Source organism: Martes martes (genome assembly GCF_963455335.1).
Source record: "Martes martes genome assembly, chromosome: 1".
NCBI classification, from domain to species: domain Eukaryota; kingdom Metazoa; phylum Chordata; class Mammalia; order Carnivora; family Mustelidae; genus Martes; species Martes martes.
This window is the reverse complement of record NC_137888.1, coordinates 200,700,863-200,714,437: the sequence shown is the minus strand read 5'-3', so window position 1 is coordinate 200,714,437 and position 13,575 is coordinate 200,700,863. Positions and strand designations below refer to the sequence as shown.

Genomic DNA, 13,575 nt, shown 5'->3' with positions numbered 1-13,575 from the left:
CTGGGATGAGCCCCATCATCGGGCTCCTGGCTCGGAGGGGAGCCTGCTTCTCCCTTTCCCTCTGCCTCTCCCCCAGTTCCTGTTGACCTTCTCTCTCTCTCTCAAATAAATAATTTTTAAATGAAAAATTAAAAAATAAAACCAAGGAAAATCTTTTGGAAACATGTACAAAATATAAAATTATACCCTAATCAATTAGGACAGCAGAATTACGAATGAACTCTATGATCTGGATCTTTGAAAAAGCAAATAATATCAATTGGGACACAGACAAATTTTATACTGCTTAGGGTATAACCCACCAAGATGGTGTAGTAAGCATGTACTTTGCACTCTTACCAAAATAGCTTTGATACATAAAGTAAGAATCGCTAGAACTACAAGAAGTCTTAATTCTCATGGTAAGCCTCTCAGAAATCAATGGGTTATATAGACATAAAATATTTGAAGTGTTGAATGGATTTGAACAATACAGTCAACAAACCTGGTTCAATCAGTTATGGCTAGAACTCTGCTTCAAAACACACATGTTTTCATTTCAAACACGCATGAAACATTCACTAAAACTGAGCAGATACTAGGCCTAAATAAAACATCAATAAACTGCAAAACATAAAAATAATTAAATTCAGACTGTGATATAATTTTTAATGGGAGAAAAAAGAAGTCCCCATCCTCCCCAAATAACACCCATCTATGGAACTCTTGGGTTAAATAAGAAATACACATGAAATTAGAAACAATACAGAAATGAATGATAATGAGGTCAGTACATATCAACCCATGTGCCATATGGACAAAGGAAGACCCAGAGAAAATTTTAAAGAATTAAGTGAAAATATTAGAAACCAAAGAAGTCTGTAATAACTGATTCAGTATACGACTCAAGAAGTTAGAAAAAGGACAGTAGGGGCGCCTGGGTGGCTCAGTGGGTTAAAGCCTCTGCCTTCGGCTCAGATCATGATCCCAGGGTCCTGGGATCGAGCCCCGCATCAGGCTCTCTTCTCAGCAGGGAGCCTGCTTCCTCCTCTCTCTGCCTGCTTCTCTGCGATCTCCGTCTGTCAAATAAATAAATGAAATCTTTAAAAAAAAAAAAAGGACAGTAAAGTTAAGTTCCCCCAAAGTAGGTTAGAATTACTAAAACTGAAAGAGTTTTAGTGACATGAACAAAAAAGATTTAATTACAAAACCAAAAGTTAGTTTGTACCATTTAGGCGTCCCCAAAGAAGAGAACCTGCCACTCAAATAGGCTTAAAATTTGTCCCCTCCCTTCCATGGTGGCGGCTTCCCCCTGAGTTGGTCCCCTTGTTGAGAAATGGATGCCAACTGCATGGGATGATGTACGAAAGTGTTGAATCACTGTATTGTGCACCTGAAACTAATCTCACACTGTATGAGCACTAAGTGGAATTTAAACAAAAACGTTTAAAAAATGGTTGCTGACAGCCCACGTCCTTCGGCTTTCTCACCCACATTCAGAGAAGGAGTGTGCATGTCTTTCCTCTAACTGTACCTTCTGCTGGCTGGTAACCCAGCTGGAGCCAGCTGGCCAGGGCACCGGACTAGGTTAACTCCATCAGACTCCTGGGAGCTGGGAAGGTGACAGCTTCACCCTGAAGAACATGAACAGCATGGCAGAGTGGGAGGGCTGCAGACCAGGACCCAAGGTAATATGTGCGAAGGATGGAAACCATAAAGCCAACCAATAAGGTATACTAGATGGATTTTTTTTTCTAAGATTCATTTATTTATTTGAGAGAGAGAGAGGGTGGCAGGGGGAGAAAGAACCTCAAGCAGACTCCCTACTGAGTGCAGACCCAACACTGGGCTTGATCCCACCACTCTGAGATCATGACCTGAGCTGAAATCACAAGTGAGACACTTAACCGACTGAGCCACCCAGGCGCCCTTACCGGATGGATTGTTCTTTTTTTTTTTTTGAAACACCTATGAAATAGACAAAAATTTGGCAATTCTAGTCTTTAATAATTAAGAAAGGGGAATGAGTACATATATAAATAATATTAGAAATGGGAAAGAGGCCATAGGTTCAAATTTTATACATCAGGTTGAAATGTAAGAATGTAAGCTAACATAAATGATTTTCTATACTAAATTAATGCAAAAACAGTGAGGAACCCACTAGGCCATTAACTATACAAGATTTTTTAAAAATAATCAAAGATTTATCCTTATAAAAAACTATCAGGCCCAGCGAGTTTTCCCATTTTTTTAAATTTTATTAACATATAATGTATTATTTGTTTCAAGGGTACAGGTCTGTGATTCGTCAGTCTTAGACACTTCACAGCACTCACCATAGCACACACCCTCCCCAATGCCCATAACTCAGCCATCCCCTCCCTCCCATCCCCCTCCCCTCCAGGGCCCAGTGAGTTTCATGTGCACAATCTACAAAATCTCAGGAACTGATAATGTTGGTCTTATATAAATTGCTCTAGGGCATAGGAAAAAATACTACAACGCTTCTCAACCTGTTTTAAGAGGCTAGCACAGCAATGACACCAAACTTGAACAATGGTGGAGCAGAGAGGAAAAGTGGAGGCCCATCAAGTTTGGGGCAGAAATTCTAAACAAAATGCCAGCAAATGGAATCCACAGTGTATTAAGGGATTTATCTAAGAAATCTACTGAGATCTAGCAATGAATTTCATTATGTGAACAAATTAAATAAGAAAAACCATATAATCATCTAATAGTTCATTACTGCATCACCAGGGCCCAGATCTGTCTCGCACAGTGAAGGCTCCCTGTGAGTATCTGAGAAGCACATGAAGGCTGAGGTCAGGGTCAACACATGAACCCCCACCATTATGGCCACTATTTCACACTGTGTTAGAGGACACAGGCAATAAGAAAACAAAAATAAATGGTAGGATTTCCAAAAAGGACAAGATGTAGCTCTCACCACTTTAGGGAATTTGACTAGCCAAAAATAAGCCAAAAGAATCCACGGAGAAACTGCTGAATTAAATAAGTCAGTTTTGCAAGATGACCAGGAATCCAGATCACTATGGGGTGGCTTTTTTTAAAGATTTTTTCTTTATTTGACATAGATAGAGAGAGATCACAAGTAGGCAGAGAGGCAGGCAGAGAGAGAGGGGGAAGCAGGCTCCCTGCTGAGCAGAGAGCCTGACTCAGGGCTCTGATCCCAGGACCCTGAGATCATGACCTGAGCTGAAGGCAGAAGCTTAAGCCAGTGAGACACCCAGGCGCCCCATTATCATTATGTTTTTTTAAATCAGCAGCTTTAAAGTACCTAACATATAAAATTAGAAAAAAATACAATGGGAAGAGATATTCATCCACAATGAATATAATCAAAATTTGTAAAATACTTAGAAATACACTCAGTATTTTTCTAGACATCCATGAATAGAAGAGCCAAATGAATGGAGACATATACCACACCCCTTTAGGAATTCAACACTGTAAAATTAATCTGCATATCTAATTTCAATTCAAATACCAATAGTATCTTTAATGAAAATTGACACACTGACTGTAAAGTTTCCATGGAAGATAAACTCTGTAAATTAGGCCATATTTTTTTTAAAGGAGAGCTTTTGCTACCATTTAACAAACCATGACATAAAGCTGTTTGAAACAATACAGCACTAACCCAGGGACAAACAGATCAGTGGGAAAACAGCAGAGGTTTCAAAAACATACACGTGGATATATTAAGATTTCCTTATTATAAATGCAGATATTCAAATCAGCAGGAAAAAGACAGGTGCTACAAGAAATAGTATCAGTGGAATTGGCTCTCCAGTTGGAAATAGAGTTGGATCCCCACCTCACACCACACAGAGTTACACATAAAAAATAAATTTATTGAGATGAAAAGAAATATGGGAAGATAGCTTTTATAACCTGGAGATGGAGAAGAGCACCTCTTACTAGGCACAAAACCCATAAGGAAAGTAAAGATTGACTGATTTGATTCCATAATAATTTTATTTTTTTTAATTTTTATTTATTTAAGAAAGTGTGCCATGCACAAGCAGGGGAAGGTGCAGAGGGAGAGGGAGAAGCAGGTTCCCCCTCAGGAGGAAGCCCCATGCGGGGCTCAATCCCAGGACCCTGGGATCATGACCTGAGCCAAAGGCAGACACTTAACCCACTGAGCCACCCTGGTGCCCCTTGACTCCATGATAATTTTAAAGGTCTTTATGAAAACTTCCATCATTCCATCCATTCCATATATTTCTAAAAGATAAGGAAATAGTTGTAAAATAATTGACAAAGGCTTAGTACTCAGAAAAGATAAAAACTTTTGTAAGAAAAAGAAAAGCAACCCAATCTTAAAAACAGGCAAAGCCTATGAATAGAGGATTCACTCGAGAAAAGGTCTATCCTTTCATCAATAAACACATGAAAAGAAACATTTCCAATCAGGAAAATCAGATGAACACAGCAATGATAGAATGTTCTAGCATTGGATGGACATATTTTTAAAGACTGATAATATCCATCTTTAGCAAAAGGGGAAATGTTTCACTCTCCCGTGCGGTAGGTATGACTGTAAACTGGCTTAGCTTTGGGAAGGAAGACTCTTTGAGTGTAGTCATCCAAAAGTATTAAAATTTGTGTGTCCTTCGATGACTGTCCTGCCCTCAGCCCACTCCTAGGGAGACAGCTGCAGAAATGGTTCAGTGTCCTCTCCCCACCCCACCACCCACATGCAGGACTGCCGCCAGGGGGGTGAGTCCAAAACAGCCCAAAACCTGGTGCTGGTTACAAAACCTAAGTCACAGCTGCCCAGAACATACGCAATGACATCACATGATGACTAGCTTTAGGTATTGACAGAGAAAGCTTGTCAACGTGTGTGATTTTTTTTTTTTAATGTAGACTATTAACAATACATATAAGATCCCAGGGTCACCCACAAAAGAGAACAGAGCCAGCTCACACTTGCACAAATTTAATCCCTGCTCTCCTGGTGCCCCGTTCCAGAGCCCTTCGGGGCCACACTTCCCTTCTCCTGGTCACACAGGGCCTAGTCATCCTCTGCATCTCTCCCCACTGGGATGCCGATGCAGAACCCCATCCCCAGGAGCCACTCTTTCCCCACCTGGACTCTTGTTGAATAGAGACACATGACCTTGGTCTAACCTTGACCCGGACCCACAGGGCAGAGGCAATGCGGGAAGAAGAGAGGGGAGACTAGGGACCCATCTGGGGCTGCAGCAGCCAGAGCAGGAGTAGGAGCCAGGCGGAGGCTGGGGGGCCTGAGAGAGCCCCACTGCCTATTTGCTTCCTGATCCATTTGCTGTATTTGGTGACGCGGGTGTAAACGCCTGGGTTCTCCACTTTGGCACAGGCCTTTTCCCAGGACAACACCCCAGCCAGAATCCATCTGCCCTCGACTTCGCAAGCCAGTGGGCCGCCAGAATCCCCCTAGGTAAAGAGAGAGGAATAATGGAAGCCCTGGGCCCCCACTGGGAGCCAGGACCCCGGAGGACCCAGAATGCCCATCCCTCTGACTCCTCTTGGAAGATTCTTTTGCTCCCTGACGATCTCACTACCTCCTTCAGCTCCCCCTTCAGCTCCTCAGACCCATCCCAGAATATCAGGCAAAATCAAAGTCACAGGGGAAGGAAGAGGGGAGCAGAGCGCTGCCTGGTGGTGGTCGCAAAGCAAAGCCCTCCCTGGGAACGTCCCCCACCCCCACCCCGGGAGTCGCTCTCGACAGAAGGGCTGCGGGGACCTCTCAGCAACTCACAGAACACAAGTTCTCTCCGTAATTGGTGGCACAGATCATGTCCCCCAGGACAAGGGGGACAAGGTGGGGGATGAAGGACTTCTTGCGGTAAATCTGGTCACACTTCTTGTTGTCCATGATGAACACCTCAGCTTCCTGCAGCTCCGAGGTCAGTGTGGAATTAGCTGTGGGGGAGCCCAGCGGGGTGAGAAAGTTCTCCTCACTCCACTCAGCCCTGGCCTCCTCCCAGGGTCCTGTCGCCTCCATTTTTGAGACTCAGCCAAGCCACACCCCTTCATGCCCTCATGCCCTCCTTCACCAGTCTGTCTCCCTGCGGTGGGGACCAAGTCTGGCAAGGCCCTCAGCCTCTCAGGCTCTCTTTCAGGATCCCTTTCTCTGGGAAGCTTTGGCTTCCAAACCAAGCAGGCCACAATCCAAGTTTCAATGCAACCACTGACGAACTGAGACCCCCACCACATCTGGCTTCTCTCTCCAGCCTCTGAGTCTGGCACAGGTTGTGACCTCTGTCACCTGGTTACCCTTGCTCCCCCTTCAGGCATCTCAGATAGATGTCCCCCTGGCCAGACTCATCCCAGATTCCTCCCAGCTCGATCTCAAGATCACCTGACCAAGTCTTAGCCCCTTTCCCCACCGGCCTGGGCCCCCGCCCACACTCAGTGAGGAGCACCTTGCAGGTAAGGCACATGTTCCCCACTCGAAGGGTTTGGTGGGCGGCCCGTCAAATGAATGAGTGAGAGGACGAGTAAGTGTAGGATTCCCGGACTCTGAGCTGCTGTAAGAGGCCAAAAGATCACGCCCAGCCCCGGCGCCACTAGACCAGAGTGAGGTGCCCACGGCAAGCCTGGTGGCCTTGGGCGTGGAGACCTGGAGACATGTTAGGACAAGGAGAGTCCTAACACATCCAAAGAGCCAGGGCCTGGAGGTGACAGCCGCAAGCTTCCTGAGAGGCACCATGAAGGGGTCCGGCAGGGAAGACCCCAGCAGGAAGGCGGTGTCCCCCTCTGTGGTTCCGCACCCCCCGTCCTGACCCACTGTGCTCACCTGAGAAGCGTTGTTTGACCTGGCCCCAGCCAGTCACCCAGCACTGGGTCCCCACCTTCAGGTTGTAGCCGGGCTCCGGGAGGCAGATGGGCTGCACGTACTTGCTGAAGGTGGCGGGGCTGTGAAGCTGGAGAAGGGCCATATCGCCCATGATGAAGGTCCGGCCCCAGAACTTGGGGTGCAGGATGATGTCCTTCACGGGGATCAAGGAAGCCTGCAGGGGCTTCAGCTTGGAGGTGCCAAGGATCACTGAGTACTCTTTGGTGCTACAGAAGACATACTGCCCCGGCTAGCCAGTCAGGTTCACAAACAACGCGACGCTCCTACCTCCACCAAGAACCCCCTCCCTTAGCAGAAGCCCCCCCTGATTTGCTCCAGGCCGTGGGCACGGGGGCCACACTCACCCTTGGATGCAGTGGGCAGCGGTGACCACCCAGTTGAGTTCAATGAGGGCCCCTCCACATACGTGTTCATTCTCTAGCCGGATGCTCACCTCCCAGGGCCAGTGGCGGGTCACGTCCAAATCCTCGGACCACCAGGGTCTGCCGCAAACTTCAGGAACGATGTGCCAGGGAGACACAGGGACCACATATTGGAGGATGAGAACAACGGAGACTAAGATGCCCTCCCCCACCCCGGGACAATGTGCACAAAGCTGTAAACTCGGGGGCTTGTCCTCATTTCAGAGATGGGAAGGCAGGGTGAGAGGACAGAGGCACCATGCTAGACAGAAAATGACAGTGACAGAGATACAAGGCTGTAAGACAGAGACATAAAGACATCACAGGGGAGAGAGAGAGATACCAAGACAACAGGGGATTCGAAGGGAACCCCAAAACAAGGGAAAAGCATAGAAGGAGTCCTGGGACAAGCCCTGCATTCTCTTGTGTCTAGCCTGAATCCCGAGGCCATGTTCCTGAAGGGCCACTGCTCGGAGCTGAGAAAAGCTCCAGGCTTCTGTGTCAGAAAACTTTACCGGGTCGTTCAAGAAAGAGCCCCAGCGTGGAGCCCACGGAGGGTCCCCGCTCACAGCTTACAGTCTTTGTCTGCAGCACGTTCCAACACAGGCAAGTGGTAAGGCAGTATGAATGAGCACAGATGCCAAAGTTTCTAAATAGAGCATTACTCAACATTATATTTTGAAAAAATAACGCACCACGATCGTGTAGAGATTGTCTCAGGAGCGCAAGGGAGGTCCCACAATAGAAAAGCCCTCCCTGTATTTGCCACATAAACAGTCCTTTTTCTCTAAAGAGAAGGATCATGTGCTCTTCTCAAAAAACACAGAAGAAGACATTTGAAAAATTCAACATATATTTATGACTAAAAACAAATCAGAAACAAAAATACCTCTTACTTTGGGAACAGAAAAGAAATCCTTAACTTGATGAAATTTAGAGACCACAAACCTACAGCAAGCACCACATAACATTAAGGAAGAGGCAAAAAGATTCTATAGGGTCAGAAGCCAAGAATAATGGTACTTGGCAGGAGGAGGGCTGGGGAAGTAAGCGAGAGAGCATAAAGGAGCTATCGGGGGCTGGAAGAGTTCTACTTTCTCACCAAGACAGTGACTAACACAGGTGGGTTCACTGTGTGATCATTTCTTAGGCCGGACACTTCAAATCTGTGTACTGTTGTGCATGTATGTAAGACTTCAACAGCTTACTTTTTTTTTTTTTTAAGATTTTATTTATTCATTTGACAGATAGAGATCACAAGTAGGCAGAGAAGCAGGCAGAGAGAGGAGGAAGCAGGCAGAGAGAGAGGAGGAAGGAGGCTCCCTGTTGAGCAGAGAGCCCAATGTGGGGCTCGATCCCAGGACCCTGCGATCATGACCTGAGCCGAAGGGAGACGCTTTTACCCACTGAGCCACCCAGGCGCCCACCCCAATGGCTTACTTTTTAAATCAGTTATACTTCTTGACTCCAGCACAATCAACGAGAAAATATATTCAAAATAAGATATATTTTCAACAACAAAAAAAGCTTAAGTAACAAGAAATCAACATTAGGCCAGTTTCCGTGGTGATACATTTAAAACTCTAATAAAGAAAAAAAATAAACTCAATAAAGGACACGGAAAAGGAACAGCATAAATGGAGAGACGTCCCTTGCTTTTAAATAAACAACTAACCATTTCAGATGTCCTTTTTCCCAAAACTAAACTATAAAGTCATTTTCCAAGTGAGAATTTTAGGGAGCTTTATAAACTTACTCTAGAATTCAAGTAGAAAAACAAAAGTCCACGAATAGCTCAGTCTCCGAAAAAGGAGAACATAAAGGAATGCTTGTCCTAGCAGGTTATCAGGACACACATCAAAGCCGTCACAACAAAAACGGTGTGGTATTGACAAGGACAAACCAATGAAGCCATGGAAAAGAACAGAGAGCCTGAGACTGTTCTGGGGACCCAGGATCTTAATGTAGATAAAGGAGTCACCACCATCAGTGGGTAAAGGATGGATGTTGACTAGATGGTGCTGGGGAAACTGACTCATGACAAAAGAATTAAGAAAAACAAAACCGATTCCTCCCTAGCAGCACTTGGAGACCTAAATAGGAAAGTGAAACTCTAAAGCTAACAGTAGACCATATGGCACGGGGTGAGAAAGGGCTCCCTAAACAAAATCTCAAAACAAACCATAAAACATTAAATGGATTAATTTTATTACATCAAAACTAGGGTCTTGGCTTTTTTTTTTTTTTAAGATTTTATTTATTGATTTGACAGACAGAGATCACAAGTAGGCAGAGAGGCAGGCAGAGAGGGGGAAGGGAAGCAGGCTCTTTGCTGAGCAGAGATTGAGCCTCCCATGCAGGGCTCAATCCCAGGACCCTGGGATCATGACCTGAGCTGAAGGCAGAGGCTTTAACCCACTGAGCCACCCAGGCACCCCTTGGTTTTTGTTTTTACCCTAAGAATAAAGTTAACTGGCAGATGACAGATTGGGTGGCAATATTTATGATATTGAAAATCAATACAAGACTTTTACTAGGAATATACAAGCAACTCTAGGAAATCAATAAAAAAAAAAAAGAACAGATAATATGTGAAGGAGGACAAGCAATTTATTAGAAGAAATCCAAGAGGTCAAAAGCATATTGAGACATGCTGAAACTCATTAGTAATGAGAAAAATGTCAATTAAATCAACAAGCCATTTTTTAATCTATTAGATTTTTTTAAAAATTGGTAAAAAGATATAAAAGCTGCATCGTACCATGGTTGGTAGGTCTGTAACAACATTATACCTTTACAGATGGCTGGTAGGAATACAGAGAGCTGGCCACATTAGATTATGAACAGAAGATAAAAGCACTGTATCAATGTACATTTTTTAAAAGATTTTAATTATTGATTTGACAGAGATCACAAGTAGGCAGAGAGGGAGGAGAAGCAGGCTCCCTGCTTAGGGAGCCTGCTGCGGGGCTCGATCCCAGGACCCTGAGCCAAAGGAAGAGGTTTAACCCACTGAGCCACCCAGGCGCCCCTCAATGTATATTTCTGAAGTTGAGAAGTGGCTGATATGTGATAAGTGAAGTTAATCCATTGATATGGTGGTTATCTAAGGGAATAGTCTTAGAAAAAAAACATGCCTAGGTATTTAGAGATCAGAAGTCAGACTGTAAGTTACCCTCAATTGATTCTGGGAAAATTTATGTATGTGTTTCTTGACCTACCTGTATTTTTGCAGTGTTTGGTAAGTTTAAAATTATTTCCAAATAGGAAAAAATTTTAATGGGACTGGTGAAAAGAGGAGGAAACAGAAAGAGATCTACGGTAGACACCATTTATGTAAGTTAAAAATACGTGCACACAAAACCACAATATGTATTTTGACAAGAACACACATAAGCAGAGACACACACTGAACATATAAGAAAGGTTGAAAGGAGGGAGAGGAGGGGCACGGACATAAGGAGGAATAACTAATTTAATCAGTCGAACAATTCATAACCAATTAGGGAGGACCTATGACAACGGAAGCCCATGAACCAGTGAGCAACCTAACCCACCATCCCTGACGTCTAAGGGAAAAGACTTTTTAGAAAGCAGGTCCTTCAGACTAAATTCCTGCTTCCTACAGACCCAGAAACACTACCTCTCTGACCCTCTTCAGAACACATCCTCCCAGAAGCTGAGGTTTTTCTGAAGCAGCGGCTCAGCCTACCCACCTGGTATGGAAGTGTTTTCTTTATAACCTGAAGGAGAAAAGGGGAACAGAGATGAAGCAAGAGATCATGAATTAGTTCATTCATTCATTCATCAAATATTCCCTAACCTCCCACTCCATTTCCAGCCAAGACCGGGGGTAGGGAACAGAGCCTATCAAACAGATAACACGCTGTCCAGCAGGGGAGATGGGAGTCGACAAAACCACCTGTGTGAAATCAATGCAAGGGCAAGGTCACAGGTTTCAGGGGAGCCCAGAAGAAGTGGGGGACGAGGAGGCTCCTGAGAAGCAGGGTTTGGGGGCCAGGACTTAAAGATGAGAAGACGGTAAAAACAGAAAAGTGACAATGACATTCCTTGCAAAAGATACACCGTGATGTATGCCAGGAGCCTCCAGAGAATAAAGGCCAAGGCCAAGGATGGCCAGAAGTGATGCCACAGAGGGAGAGTCAACCACCAGGGGCCTCATAACCCAGGCGGAGAAGCAAAGAGACCCTCTGGGAGGAGGGAGGCCCGTAGGAGGGTGACATGGTCAGGCTTGGATTGTGCCAAGGAAGTAGGAAGGTGACAAGACTGTAGGTGCTGAGATCCCTCTTCAGGACCCAGGCAAGAAAGGAGGTGGTCCAAATGAGGAAGTAGCCATGAGACTAGACAGGGTGAGCTGGATGTGGGATGCAGGCAGATGGCTCTGGGGGTCTGGGATGACCCCCAGCTTCCGCTTTGAGAGAGGAGTGCCTACAATCCAGCGCAGTAGAGAACGGGCTAAAAGAACCCAGTTTATAGGCAGCCGAGCAGCTCCACTTTGGACCCCGGGGAGCAGAGACGTTTCTAGGCCCTGTGGCAGGCAGGTGCACTCGCAGACCCGCTGCATCGAGGGACTTGCTGCGCACAGCCCGGGGCCGGTGGAGAGAGAACCCAGGCAGCGCTGCAGGGATGAACAGAGCACACTGGCTGGGAAGCAGGTGGGGGGCCGCAGAGCTATCCTGAGGCAGAGGAGAGGCGGGAGGCCTGGCCTGAGAAGCCAGGGGACTAGAAAAAACGAAAACAGAGGAAGAGGTAGAAAGGTCGCGGCTGCGGCCGGGATGGGCCGACGATTATGGGAGAAGCCCTGGAAGGAAGCATGACGGGGAAACCGCTACTCTGAGAAATCTGGCAGCGAGTGGGAAGGGACGGGGAGAAGCAACCATGGCAGAGGGAGAGGGTGAAGATGAGCAAGAAGATGGCGGAGGGAGCACAGCGCGGGGAGAGCCCGCGGTCCGGGGCAGAGCGAGCGGGCTGACCTTGAACAGGAGGGGAGTCTCTGATTGCTAAGGAAATGGGGGAGGCTGGTGTCGAGCAGTGGGGTTCAGAGGGGCCCCTGGGGGCTGGAGGCTGTCAAGGGGGAGAGCGTCTCCAGGGTGAAAAAAGCAGCAGCGAGCCAGACGCCAGGGGGAACAGGGCGCTGGGAAGAAGCGGAAAGGTGGGATCCGGGTTTCAGCGCGGGGAGACTGCGTGGGGCCGCGCCGCAGCGCATGCGCCGTGGCCTGGGGCGGTGGGAGAAGGAGCAGCGGGCGGCCTGAGCCGGCCTGGAAGGGCGCCTCTGGCCTCAGCCGCGATGCCTGCCAGCGCTGAGGCCGGAGGAAGTGGCTGCACGTCGGGAGAAGATACAGGGGTCCTCCGCACTGCTGGTGAAGTCTGAGGGAGGAGGCCGGGGGCGGGGCGGACAGAAGTCTGGCGACAGTGGGGGGGCGTGGGAGAGGATGGCAGTGGGGGACAGGGGAGCATGGAGGGGGTGGGGGACAGAGTCCCAGGCGGCCAAAGAGCTAGACACGTGCAGGGATCTGTGCTCAAGTGCGGGGATGGGGGGCAGAGGGGAGGGTGGGGGGGAGTACGGGGAAGGTGGCCGACTGGCGGACGGAGGGACACAGGGCCATGGAGGAGGCGCTGCCTCACCCGAGGTCAGCAGCGGCAGCAGTAGCAGGACGCAGCGGCTCAGGCCCCAGAGCCCTGAGGCTCCAGGCCCAGCGCTGTGGCTGAACGGCAAGGCGGCCATGAGGCCCGGGAGGTGCCACCTAACGGGACAGACACGGTGCCGCGAGCCCTGGCAGGTGATGGCGACCCTGCCGCGCGCAAGGGCACCTCCAGCACGTGATGGAGTTCTGGGCACACGACGGCCTCGCTAGCCCGTGATGACGCCCCGGACCCCCCCACCCCGTCCCCCGCCCCAATGGGCACGTCTTCTGCATCCGCACCCTCACGTCGTGCCTGTTCCCTGAAGATAACATCGGAGCCCAGGATCCAGGATCGCCGCCAGGGTGGCCAATCTCATGAAAGCACCCCCCCCGACCCCCCACCGTTGCCTTAAGATGGGGACGGAGCTCCCAACCTCTGGACCTCTGAGGGCACCTTTGTTGCCCAGCCTCTGACCACACCCTTGGTCCCCTGGGCTTGGTGCGTTGGAAAGGTTCACAAGTTTTGTTGATCTGAGGATCTGAAAAGCACAAGAAGGGAACAGTAAAACTAGGGAATCCAGGAAGATGTCTTTAGCAAAGTGGCGTCTGAGCTGGATCTAAAACTGGAATATGGAGTCCTGGGGGAGTCCTGAGAAAGGAAAGGCATTCCTCCTCC

General features: G+C 47.9%; 1 protein-coding gene across 1 annotated transcript; it reads right to left on the bottom strand.

The window, feature by feature from the left end:
* Positions 1-5,193: 5,193 nt before the first annotated feature.
* LOC308349874 (putative serine protease 45) lies at positions 5,194-13,000 on the bottom strand (the record flags this gene model as incomplete). Its single annotated transcript, XM_080814723.1, has 6 exons — positions 5,194-5,427; positions 5,753-5,916; positions 6,794-7,059; positions 7,198-7,345; positions 10,971-10,997; positions 12,901-13,000. The coding sequence occupies 6 exons, from the start codon at positions 12,998-13,000 to the stop codon at positions 5,194-5,196; spliced, it is 939 nt and encodes a 312-aa protein (XP_080670849.1).
* Positions 13,001-13,575: the final 575 nt, after the last annotated feature.